The sequence below is a fragment of the Mobula birostris genome, chromosome 31, assembly GCF_030028105.1.
Source record: "Mobula birostris isolate sMobBir1 chromosome 31, sMobBir1.hap1, whole genome shotgun sequence".
Taxonomy (NCBI): Eukaryota; Metazoa; Chordata; class Chondrichthyes; order Myliobatiformes; family Myliobatidae; genus Mobula; species Mobula birostris.
The window spans coordinates 8,433,332-8,446,092 of record NC_092400.1 but is presented as its reverse complement, the minus strand read 5'-3'; the positions used below and the strand labels follow the sequence as shown (position 1 = coordinate 8,446,092).

Sequence of the window (12,761 nt, the reverse complement as noted above, 5' to 3'; positions counted from 1 at the left end):
AGTGTGGTTTCCAATCTGACTAGTAAGATTTTTTATTTCTATTCATGAATTAAAAGTGTATCCTTAAAACAACTGGTTATAATCAAGGCATCAGTATTATACCTTATTTAATTTTGCTCTATTTCTCTACCATCATTAAACTCTGCCAGAGCGTGATTCTGCTTTGAAACTCATTGATGTAGAAATGAGCCAGTTGAACAGATGGGAGTGAGGTTGCTGCAGGTCTACACAAATTTGTTCAATTTACCCGTGCCCTTAATTTAAAACCTTGATCAAATCAAATTAGTGCTCTTTTATTATTTGTTTTATAAATCACTTAGCCCAAAATACCTCCTGTAATCAGTAGAGAAATCGATGGTAAGAGGACATCATCAGCAGGTGAAGGCTTTTCACATGATTTTCAGCTTGTCTGATGAGGTCAATGCCATGCCAGTTCATAGCACAAAAGATGAGCAAGTTCTACTAGAGGTTTAGCATGAAGTGTAGATGGCAAGGAAGTGTAGATTTTGAGAATGATTACAGCTCTTGAATGGCTGGCAAACAGTATATCAGGCAATCGAGCCCATTCTGTACGTTCCTAGTTAATTGTAGAAAATGATTTCCCTTCTCTGGAACCTAACTGTCCTGTGGATGTGAAGTGTCGATTCAATGTAGCATGGAACTTTAAGATGTCATAAAAAAAACTTATGGCATATTGGCCTTCATAAACTAGTGTATTGGGTACTGGAGTTGGGATGTAATTTTGAAATTGTATAAGACTTGGTGAAGCCTAATTTGAAGTGCTGTGTCTAGTTTTGGTCACCAATCTACAGGAAAAATGTAAATAAGAATGAAAGAGAAAATTTACAAGGATGTTGCTGGGACTTGAGCTGAATTATAGGGAAAAGTTGAATAAATTGGGTCTTTATTCCCTAGAATGCAGAAGACTCAGGGGGAGATTTGATGGAGGTATTCAAAATTATGAAAGGTATAGATAGGGTAAATGCAAGCAGGCTTTTTCCACTGCGGTTGGTTGAGACTAGAATTAGAGGTCATAGGTTAAGGGTGAAAGGTGAAATGCTTAAGGGGAACATGCTTCAGTCAGAGGGTGGCGAGTGTGGCACGAGCTGCCAGTATAGGTGGTGGATGCAAAGTCGATTTCACCATTTAAGAGAAACTTGGATAGGTACATAGATAGCAGGGGTGTGGAGGACATTGGTCCCAGTGTAGGTTGATGGGACTTAGCAGATTAATGGTTTGGCACAGACCAGATGGACTACAGTGCCTGTTTCTGTGCTGCAGTGTTCTATGACTAAGTTTTCATGATCAGTGCAACAAAAGGGGGAAGTGATTAATGACACTTCCAGACCACACTTACATCAAACTTCTCTTAACTCATTTACGTTCATTAGTCCCAATTACAACTGTGCAATGAAGCCCGAAAATTTATGCTGAGTGAGGGAAGACACCAATGCAGCGTTGAAAGCAAAGCACAACAGCAGTCTAGGCGAAATTTACTAAAGAACTAAAGGTTACTTGCTGATTGGTTCCTTGTGAATCTGACCAGGACATGTCATTTTAAAACAAAACGAGACTAGGTAGTGTCTGCTTACGAAGAATTATTTAATCTGTATTTATTGTTGAAGGATATTATTGACAATTGCACTTTGGTTGATAAATGGGACTATTTTTCTAGCATTGCCACTACTTCCTAATGCTATTGGATTAGATTATGAGAACACTCAGTCCTCTTTTATTGTCATTTAGAAATGCATACATGCATTAAGAAATGATACAATGTTTCTCCGGAGTGATATCACAGAAGACAGGACAAACCAAAGACTAACACTGACAGAACCACATAATTATAACATATAGTTACAGCAGTGCAAAGCAATACCATAATTTGATGAAGAACAGACCATGGGCATGGTAAATAAAGTCTCAAAAGTCCCCGAGTCGATCAACTCCCGAGTCCCCGACAGCAGGCGGCAAAAGGGAGAAACTCCCTGCCATAAGCCAACAACAGCCGACACTGAGTCCATCCGTCCGAAAACTTTCAGCTTCCGACCAGCCTCCCGAGCGCCATCCTCTGCCGAGCACCTTCAACCTCTCCCCGGCCGCTGAAACATGCAAAGCCGAGGATTTCGGGGCCTTCTGCTCCGGAGATTCCGGTTACCACACAGTAGCAGCGGCAGCGAAGCGGGCATTTCAGAAGTTTTCCAGATGTTCCTCCGTACTCTCACGTCCGTCTCCATCAAATCAGAATTGTGCAGAAGTGTTAATGAACCATGGTACCTGAATTCATGCTCCTTTACACCTTCCATTGCTGCACACAAGTTATATTGGTTGTGACTTTACTCTCTCTTATTTTAGTCAGACAGGATACAAAAGGAAGCAAATAACCAAGGCTTTAAGGTTTTTGAAAGAAGGGAATAGCTACTGTATGAAAGACTCTCATAGAGCCATAGAGAAAAACAGCACCAAACAGGGACTTTGACCTACCGAACCTGTACCAATTATCAGCTCATTTATACTGATCCTACATTAATTGCATCTTCTTTTCTCACACTCTCATCCATTACCCTTCACTTACACACTATGAGCAATTTACCAGAAGCCAATTAACCTACTAACTTGCATATCTTTGAGATGTGGCAGGAACCAGGATTGCCCAGAGGAAACCCCACATGGTGTCAGAGGGAGCCTGCAGACAGCGTCAGAGGTCAGGACTGAACCTGCGTCTCCGGCACTTTGAGGCAGCTCTTCTACCAGCTGTCATGTGACTTTCACTCAGCTGACTCCTAACCTTATAAAGCAGGGGTTCCCATCCTGTGGTCCAAGGACCTCTTATAACATACAACCATATAACAATTACAGCATGGAAACAGGCCATCTCGGCCCTTCTAGTCCGTGCCGAACACTTACTCTCACCTAGTCTGACCGACCGGCGCTCAGCCCATAACCCTCCATTCCTTTCCTGTCCATATATCTATCCAATTTAACTTTAAACAACAACATCGAAGCTGCCTCAACCCCTTCTGCTGGAAGCTCGTTCCACACAGCTACCACTCTCTGAGTAAAAAATTTCCCCCTCATGTTACCCCTAAATTTTTGCCCTTTAAATTTCAACTCATGTCCTCTTGTTTGAATCTCCCCCACTCTCAATGGAAAAAGCCTATCCACGTCAACTCTATCTAGCCGCCTCATAATTTTAAATACCTCTATCAAGTCCCCCCTCAACCATCTATATTCCAAAGAATAAAGACCTAACTTGTTCAGCCTTTCTCTGTAACTTAGGAGGTGAAACCCAGGCAACATTTTAGTAAATCTCCTCTGTACTCTCTCAATTTTATTGACATCTTTCCTATAATTCGGTGACCAGAACTGTCTCTTGCTTAATGGTATTGGACAATAAGACATAGAAACAGAATTAGGTCATTCAGCCCATCGAGTCTGCTCTGCCATTCCATCATGGCTGATCTTGGATCCCACTCAACCCATACACATGCCTTCTTGCCATATCCTTTGATGCCCTGACTGATCAGGGCACTATCAACTTCCACCTTAAATATACCCACATATAAATATGACATGGTATTGGTCCATGGCATAAAAAAGGTTGCTAACGCCCATTATAAAGGAACAATCTTGAAATGACCAAAAACTGTGGAGGTACGATACTACAAATTTCGAGTCATTAGTCAAAATATCATTAAGGAATTAAATCTGAGCAGTCACTGCACCCAGTGGCGGAGGCCTACGTTAATCCATTGTGTGTATTTGGATGCAGCGCGCCATCTTTCAGGTTACCAGAAGATCCGTCGGTTCCTTGCATCTTAATTGGACCAGGAACTGGAATTGCTCCCTTCAGAAGCTTCTGGCAGCAGCGTTTGTATGATGCTGAATACAAAGGTAGGTCATCAAAAAGCACCTTAAAGAAAGGAGCTGCTAGTCTCTGCTCATCAGAGGTTAATAGTTCAATGAGTGTGATTTAATAAACTATTTGCCTCATTGTTCCATTTTTTCACACAATTTATTGCAACTTATAGTAATTTTTTTTCTGTGCTGCGCGGTACTACTGTCACAAAACAACAAATTTCACTACTTATGTCAGTGATAATAAACCTGATTTCTGATTTTAAACTTGCTGAGGTGATTGATGGGGGGAAAAAGGCAAAGAAAGGGAGGAAGGTCCCGACTTTATGAAGCCCACCAATTCCTCTACATGTTAGTGATCTCCTCCAATCATCATTTAATTCGATCCAGACTTTGGTGCCAACCTGACTCCATATTAAACCACTTCCCTCAGACTTACCTTTTCTGTACAATCTTATCTTCACTCTGCATACTTCCTCCACTCTCATCAGTGAGAAATACATTCAACTTGGCAATAGTGTTATTGGCTTTGCTACTGGTATAAAATGAGGGTGAACAACTTGTTGGGTCAACTTGCAAGCTCCTAATATTGTATTACAAGAAAATCAAAAGGCAAAGGATATCTGTCTCCCCCAGATGTCAGGATTACTTTAACATTTTCTCAAGAAAGTTTGCTTCTTTATTTTTGTTATTTTAGGAGTGAGGGCATGTCCCATGACACTTCTGTTTGGCTGCCGACAGTCAAAGATTGACCACATCTATCGAGGGGAGACTATTGATGTAAAAAACAAAGGTGTATTTCAAGAGCTCTACACAGCTTACTCCCGTGAACCAGAAAGACCAAAGGTATTTGGATGGCTTAACGTGGGTCTTTGTTTAGGTTTCAGTGTCCTTTTTTTTTTGAACATGCTTACCTTTAGTAACAATATATATTAATTTTCAGTCTTTAAAGAAAAAAAGAGTTTCCCTGAGAAGCCACTGAACCGCTGAAAGTGCTGAATTAGGTTTCTGGGACATGAGGAAGTTTTTAATGTCTTGCAAGATGTGTCATTTTTTTAATGATATATTCCTGCCTGGCAAACTGGCTGACTTTACAGAGCAGCCAAAAAATCCATGGTGGAGCAGCCCTGGCACTGGCAAAATGTAAAAGTTTGCAAATATAATATTGCAAATGGAATGTGTGGTTTATTTTAAGGCTTTTGAACTTTAAATAGAAATTTTCACTAAGATAAAGAAATGACAGAAGAGCATGGTGCTTTGCAATAACTTGCCAGATTTTCCAAGGACTTAGTGCTGTTGCAAATTTGAAATCTTCAATTAGTGTTTATTAGTAATAAATATATTGAAGAATTTGTCTGATTTCAGAAATATGTGCAAGACATTTTACGTGAACAACTATCTGAAAAGATATTCAAATTGCTGCAAGACCAAGGAGGGCACATATATGTCTGTGGCGATGTTACGATGGCAGGAGATGTTCTGAAGACAATTCAGCACATTCTCACACAGCATGGAAAGATATCGCTTGAAGATGCTGGGATCTTTATCAGCAAGCTGCGGGTAGGGATTAAAACATGACAGATAACCTTGAAGCATTTACCTTCCAATGCATTACTTTTAGAGTTCATTTGTATCGTTGATTTACTCAGCAGTTGATCTACACACAAGTTAGCAGGAGCTGTTTTTGATAAGAGTCATTGAGAAATAGAGTGAGATAGTATGGAAACAAGCCCTTTCATCTAATTTGTCTATATTGACCTTTATGCCATGGTAGTCTCATTTGCCTATATTCCTCTAAACCCCTTCTATCTATTATTTACCCAAATGTCATTTCTTTGGTTGTCCATCGAAATCCGATGACAACGTCCACTCCTTTAACGGTGAGATCTTTGATGACTATCCAGTCCTATCCTGGACCCACAAGCTCTATTGCAGGTGGGACATGGATATGTGGTAGTGGTGGTGGTAGTGGGGCAACTATGGCTGCATTTCTCCTGGCTCTCATCTGCTGTCTTCTGGTGGTTCTTTCCACCTCCAGAATACGAACCCCGTCCCTACACAGCTGTCGCCAAGTGGTATGGCAGCAGCAACCTCCTCCAGGTCCTCGGGTCTGATCTTGCACTTCCTTAAAGCATTCTTCATCTGATCCTTATAGTGCTTCTTCGGCCTTCCAGCTGAGCGTCGACCATGATGTAGCTGGTCATATAACACTCTGCGGGGTAGCCGACATGGGGGCATCCTTATCACGGGCATTTTGTACCTGCTTCAACTATTTCTTCTGGCACGTTCCAGATATGCATCACCCTTCGCTTGAAGAAATTGCCCCTCAAGCCCCTTTTAAATCTTTCACCTCTCATCTATTACCAATGCCCTCTGGGAAACACGTTGTTTGCATTCACCCTCTCTATATCCCTCATGACTCTATTGAATTGCTGATAAATTATGGGGAGAAAAGCAAGATTTCTCCATTCTCCTCTCTGAATAGTACCAAGGGAAATGTTATCCCTACCTGTTGGTAAATAGATTTTGATTTAAAGACATCAACTGGAAAACAACAATGCATACGGTGTACTGATCCTTTGTTATCAAAATTGCCTAAAGTGCATGTCTCACTTCTACAAGTTTAGGATCAATCTACCAGTGGACACCGAGAGGCCGGGCCCTGTGTAAAATCCTCAAGCTCATAGCTTGTAGAATACTTGGGGGAAAAACAGCTGCTTTGTTGACATAATGTAAATCTTGTTTGCAAATAAAACAGCAGTAAATGATTATTAATGAATGTGCCATACTGTATAAATGAAATATTGCATAAAGTAAGTTTTGGCAAATAAATCATCTGCCAATGGCAGTGGTACATAAGCTATATCGTGGTAATGAGAATGGTACCCTGTCTCTTCAAATCACTTCATTGATGCCAGTGGAAGGAACTGTGAAGGTCGAGCACAAAAATGCCAGCACTGCTCGGGTGACACAGTGGCACAGCCTGTAGAGATACAGAGGTGCTCTCTGTGTAGAGTTTGTACATTCTTCCTCCTAAATCCCAGGTCTGTTCCTCACTAGTGTGTAGGCGAGTGACAGAGTCTGGGCTGTAGTGGATGAGAACATGGGGAGAATCTTAAAAACTGGGATTAATGTACGATCTGTGTAAATGTGTGGTTGAAGGCTGGCAGGGACTTAGTGGGCTGATGGGTCTGTTTCTGTGCCGAATCTCCCTATGACGCTATGATTCTGAACGCATTATGTTACGTTGATGAGGATATATTTCTAGGCAAATGAATACCAGCCCAGATTTTGCCCCATACCCACATTCATCATTCGGATTCTCCATTGCTCTGTTCTTCACAGCTACATATGACAGACGGCATCCCGGACTTGATCAATCAGGCTCTCAGCAGTGCCAAGGCCTTTTGTATAATATAATCAGATCACAACAAGCCCCACCCAGAACCTGGTTGGGGAACATGGACAGACAGTCAGACCATGATCTCATCTTTGTCTTCTATCAAAGCTCTCAGTTTTTGGAATATTTTTAATATCCTGAACATATAGATTTAAGAAAGTTTATTGTCATTTGTCAGTACACAAGTGTAAAGGAGACCAAGGCAATTGTTAATCTGGATTCAGTGCAGCAAGCAAAACACAATAAGCATAAAAAACACAATACATATAAATATAAGACAGAATGTACAAGTAACTGTTAAGTGTGGCTGTAATTTCACAAGATTCATAAACTGATTCATGTATAGAAAGTGATGCTAGTTGGAGGAGTAGCTGAACATTGGGTAGTCTGACAGGAAGTGATAAAGTGGCTGATGTGGGTGTAGTGGTAGCGGGGTGGGATCGTGGGCGGAGGTGTTGGTCAACCTGACGGCTTGGGGGAAGTAACTGTTTTTGAGTCCGGTTGTCCTGGCGTGAATGCTGCCTAGCCTCTTCTCTAATAAAAGCTTTCAAATAAAAAACAATATTTAGGCACTCTTCAAACTAAATTTTGAAAGTAGCTAAAGATGGGACTAACTTTATTCTGACCTTTCCCCGTCAAAGCTCCACATCTACTGACATTGCAATGAGTGGGTTTAGTGATCATGTTCCTTATCTGGAGAACTGGAAGCAGAATTTCCATGCAGAGTCCATTACTAGGGTGAGAACGACAAATGTCCTGCTCCCACTCTTACTGTGTATATTAGGATGTACACAATTGTCCATAAAAATTGTGACCAAATGTAACAGGACTGCAGAGCTTTGATCCGATCTGTTGGGCGTATTTGCCATTTAGCACTCATGTGGCCCTAGTACACCTGGTGCTGCATCTGCCGTGCCTAAAATAGTCACTGATCTGTTAGTAATTTTATTGACAGACCTGATTATTGTTTTTGCTTAGAGATTTCAGTATCACTAAGGCAACTTCACTGTGATCACAAAAGATACCATGCCTCTTGCATGATGTTCTTCGCCTGGAGCAGATCAGCATCCTTAACTGGCAGTATGGTTTACTTATGCCTTGTTTTCATACCCCAGGATGAAAACCGTTACCATGAAGACATATTTGGTGTCACTCTTCGTACTTATGAAGTTACCAACCGCCTTCGATCAGAATCCATCGCATTTATTGAGGAAAGCAAGAAAGACTCAGATGAGTAAGTATGCGGAGACTAACAACTGAAATTACAACATTAATAAGTTGAAATTTTAAAGAATTGTTTATTACATCTGAGAAGAATTGTTTGAAGCATCCTAGGCCTGGTTTCAAATTAAAGAGATGAGTCATCTTATTCATAATATTAAAATACAGAATTGAGCATTATTAATGAAGAAACTAGTCCATTTTTGAATTAAACCAGTAAAATAAAATTATAGAAAATATGATTAAGGAGCTTCATTGATTCCCAAGGCGGAAATGAACATAAGAAATTCTAGTAGGAGTGACCCTGTTGACTTCTTAAACTAAATCTGTCTGCCATTCAAAAGATCATGGCTGGTATCTTGCCTTTGCTCACTTTCCTATACTATCCTTTCATTCACTTAAAATTCACAAAATCTGTTGAATTCTGATGAAGGGTCTTGGTCTGAAACTTGACAGTTTATTCCTTTCCATAGATGCTGCCTGACCTGCTGAGTTCCTCCAGCAATTTGTGGGTGTTGCTCTTGATTTCTATCTTGAGTATTCCCCACAATTATGTCTCCACGGCTCTTCCGTGTAAAGAACTTCAAATAATTACCACCCTGTGGTGAAAGAATTATCTTCTCATACCAGCTTAGGCCAAAAACAAGATGAGTTTAGATCGGATTTAGACCAAAAGCAAAATTAGTTTTGGTTTAAATCAAAAGCAAAGATCAACGTGGCAGTTGAATCTGAGAAAATAATGAGTTCAAAGTTGGTAATGGATGGACTGGTAAATGTAAACACAAGGAAATCTGCAGATGCTGGAAATTCAAGCAACGCACACAAAATGCTGGTGGAACACAGCAGGCCAGGCAGCATCTATAGGAAGATGTACAGTCGACGTTTCGGGCTGAGACCCTTCATCAGGACAAAATGCGTTCCACCAGCATTTTGCGTGGGACTGGTAAATGTAATTGCTAAACCAATAAATGCAATGCCAGAAAGTCCTTTCCCAGTTTCACACCAATTTAATTAGCAGATATATTGTCTTGAAATTATTTCTTAATCAGATGGATGTTCTCTATTGTTCCAACGCAATAACTAATCCACAGAACCAGTTTTGTCCATGCTTGTCAGATTTAAAATCCATCCCAAGCTGTTGAACTTCAAGAAATAATCTGTCTAATGGCTACGCCTGTGTGAAGGACACTCCCCATCGAAATGCAATCATTAGATCATGTGATAGATATGGCCTGCATTAGTTCTTCTGCATATGGGTTAGAGCTAAGTAATGTCTTCACCTAGAGAGTGGTGAGAGTTTAGCCCTCCATCATAGGAAGCAGTTGAAGTGATAGTTTGAGAGAAGGCTGAATACATATGTCAGAATTGATGAGGTTAAATGTGAGAAACTTTTAATGGGCCAATAGTGATTCATCTGAAGCCTGACTTCAACAAGTCCTGGAGTAACACAGCATTGAAGCAGGTCCTACAGCCCAACATGTTCATGATGACCATGGAGCCCACCAAACTAGACCTGTTTGGCTACATATCCCTCCTATTTAATTACTTATACAAATGTCTTTTGAAAGTTGTTATTGTATCTGTCTTAATTTCATTTTTCTGGCAGCTCATTCCATATATACACCACACTCTGCATGAAGAAGATGCCCCTCATCTCTGTTTTGACTTCTTTGCCTCTACCTTATACCTCTAGTTTTTATATGCCCTCTGATGTTAAGTTGGGAAAAAGACAGTGACCCTGTCTTAGCCCCTCAAGTTTAAATATATTTCTACAAGTGAGTTACTCTCCAAGGGGTGAAGTACTAACCTGACCAACATCTCTCTAATACTCAGGTCCACCAGTCATGGCAGCATCCTTGTTAAATCTTCTTTGTGCTCTTCCTAGTTTAATGGTCAAGGAACCTATTTCAGTTCAGACCATAAGGCAAAGGAGCAAAATTGGGACTTTTGGCCCATCATGTCTGTTCCGCCATTCCATCATGGCTCATTTTTACTTTACTGTGGATTATTTAGAGATACAGCACGGTATGAGCCTGCACCACCCAATTACGTCCATTTTTTTGGAATGTGGGAAGAAACCGGAGCTGCAGGCGGAAACCCATGCAGTCACGGAGAAAACATGCAGACTCCTTCCATACAGCGGCAGAAATTAAAACTGGGTCACTGGCACCGTGATGTCACTGCGCTAGCCGCTACACGACCGTGTACTCAATCATCCCTCTTAACCCCATTCTCCTGCCTTCTCCCTGACACTCTTTCTCACCAAGAACCTATCAACCTCCACTCTAAATATACCCTTAGTCCATGTAGGTCTGCACTACATTCTGCTGATTGTATAATCTCCACAGCCAGTACAACTCATCTGTTTTAATTTCTTACAGTTACATAAAATCTGTAAAGATTTTCTTCTATATAGTCCTACTGATTCAACATTTTTCTTTGTCTTCCATAGGGTGTTCTGTGTTTGATGGGAAGATTCCCATGACAACATGCTCCACGGCCTTTGAAAGAGGTTTTGTTCAATTCTGAACACTTCATTGCGTATCAAAGTCCACAGGAGGCTGCCACACCAGAGTGATTTAAAAAAGCTTAATTCTTTTCTTCTATGAAACATAGCTTGCAATATTTTTACACAAAGGAAGATTGCTCTGTAATTTGCTACATGGGGTGATTATTGTTGGGTCAAATTTTTGCTAATATGCTGCTTTTAGATTATTTGCAATGCCTCCAGCAAGCAAACAGTCTGTGCTATGACAAGAAAGTTGTTGCATGCAATAAAAAACAACAGCCAGCATGCATGGGGTTCATTGTAAAACACCATGAAGTTTATTCAGTAAATGTATATTTTAAAGGTCCACAGGAAATACTTCCTTTTTTTTTGAAATTCAAGTAGCATATACAGGGTATAACCTGGTACGTCTCTCTCCTAAAAGGTAGCAAGAGGCTTAACAAAAATACAGATTTCCTGTTTGTGGAAGTGTGGTCCTGGTGTTTGCATACTTCGAAGATATCAAATGTTATTATTCTCTGATTATGAAACAAGAAAAAAAAATCTGATCTCTTTAAGCCTGTGGCAGTATGGAAACCCTAGGTGGTGCAGCATAATAGTGCATTTCTCCATGCAATTAATCAGTAGTTCACTCAAGACTTAGTCATTTTGCACAGCCAACAGTATTTCTCTACTGCCTCCTCCCATGTCTGTTTATTTGCCTTTAAATTTAGCTCCTCAGGCACTAGCTGTTGGAGAGTACCATATTCTCACCATTTTTTCAGTCAAGAGGTTTTTAAGAATTCGCTGCTTGGTTTCTTGACATCTGTCTCATGCTGCTCTCCTCTGTAAGTGGCAACACCATCCTCACATAAGATGTTTTCTAGTGAAGTCCTATTGGGAAGTTAACCAAAGTTCAAAGTAAATTGATTATCAAAGTACACATATGTTACTATATACTACCCTGCGATTCATTTTCTTTCAAGCATTCATAGTCGAACAAAGAAAAACAATAGAATCAATGAAAAACTACCACATAAATAATGATTAACAAACACCCAATGTGCAAAAGAAGGCAGACTGTGCAAATGCAAAAAAACCCCCCAAATAATAATTAAATAAATAATACTGAAAACGTGAGTATAGAGTCCTTGGAAGAAAGTCTGTAGGTTGTGAAATCAGTTCAGTGTTGTGGTGAGTGAAGTTATCCACTCTGTTTCAGGAGCCTGATGGCTGAAGGGTAGTATTTGTTCCTGAACCTGGTGGTGTGGGGTTGAAGGCTTTTCTACCTCCTGCCTGAGAAGAGAGCATGGCCTGGATGATGGGGCCCCTTGATGTTGGATCCTACTTTTTTGGGGTAGCATTCCTCCAGGCCAATTCCTGTGACGGTTCACCCTAATAATCATTTAATTTCTCTATCATATTTTGTCATGTAATGAAGTCATCAACATGTGTGAGCTCTTAATGACGTAATCAGAAACAGGATCAAATGTTTATAACTTAAGCTGTTTTACAGTGAGGTATTTCCAACATCAGGTACACCACTCTTTTATTACTTCCTATCATTATGCAGTACTTTTGTCCCCTTCTCACCCTGTACCTTTGAAGAATTTCACTAGCAGTCAGAACGTATGCTCGCTATCACCTGGTTAAGCAGTATCTGTGGAGAAAAAGGTGCATTGCCAACATTCTGGGCTGAGACCCTGCTCCAGACCCGACGCATTGATGTACACCTTTTGCCTCCACAGAACTTAACTTGCTTCTCAGTATGGTTTGATTGTCGAATAGCACAAG

At 40.5% G+C, this 12,761-nt stretch overlaps 1 protein-coding gene across 1 annotated transcript in view; it reads left to right on the top strand.

Moving 5' to 3' along the window:
• The window catches only part of nos1 (nitric oxide synthase 1 (neuronal)), a 69,759-nt gene extending 61,263 nt beyond the window's left edge, over window positions 1–8,496 (top strand). Inside the window, 4 exon segments of the mRNA XM_072247531.1 lie at window positions 3,773–3,894; window positions 4,556–4,704; window positions 5,224–5,418; window positions 8,374–8,496. Coding sequence (XP_072103632.1) covers window positions 3,773–3,894; window positions 4,556–4,704; window positions 5,224–5,418; window positions 8,374–8,496 — 589 coding nt within the window.
• Window positions 8,497–12,761: the final 4,265 nt, after the last annotated feature.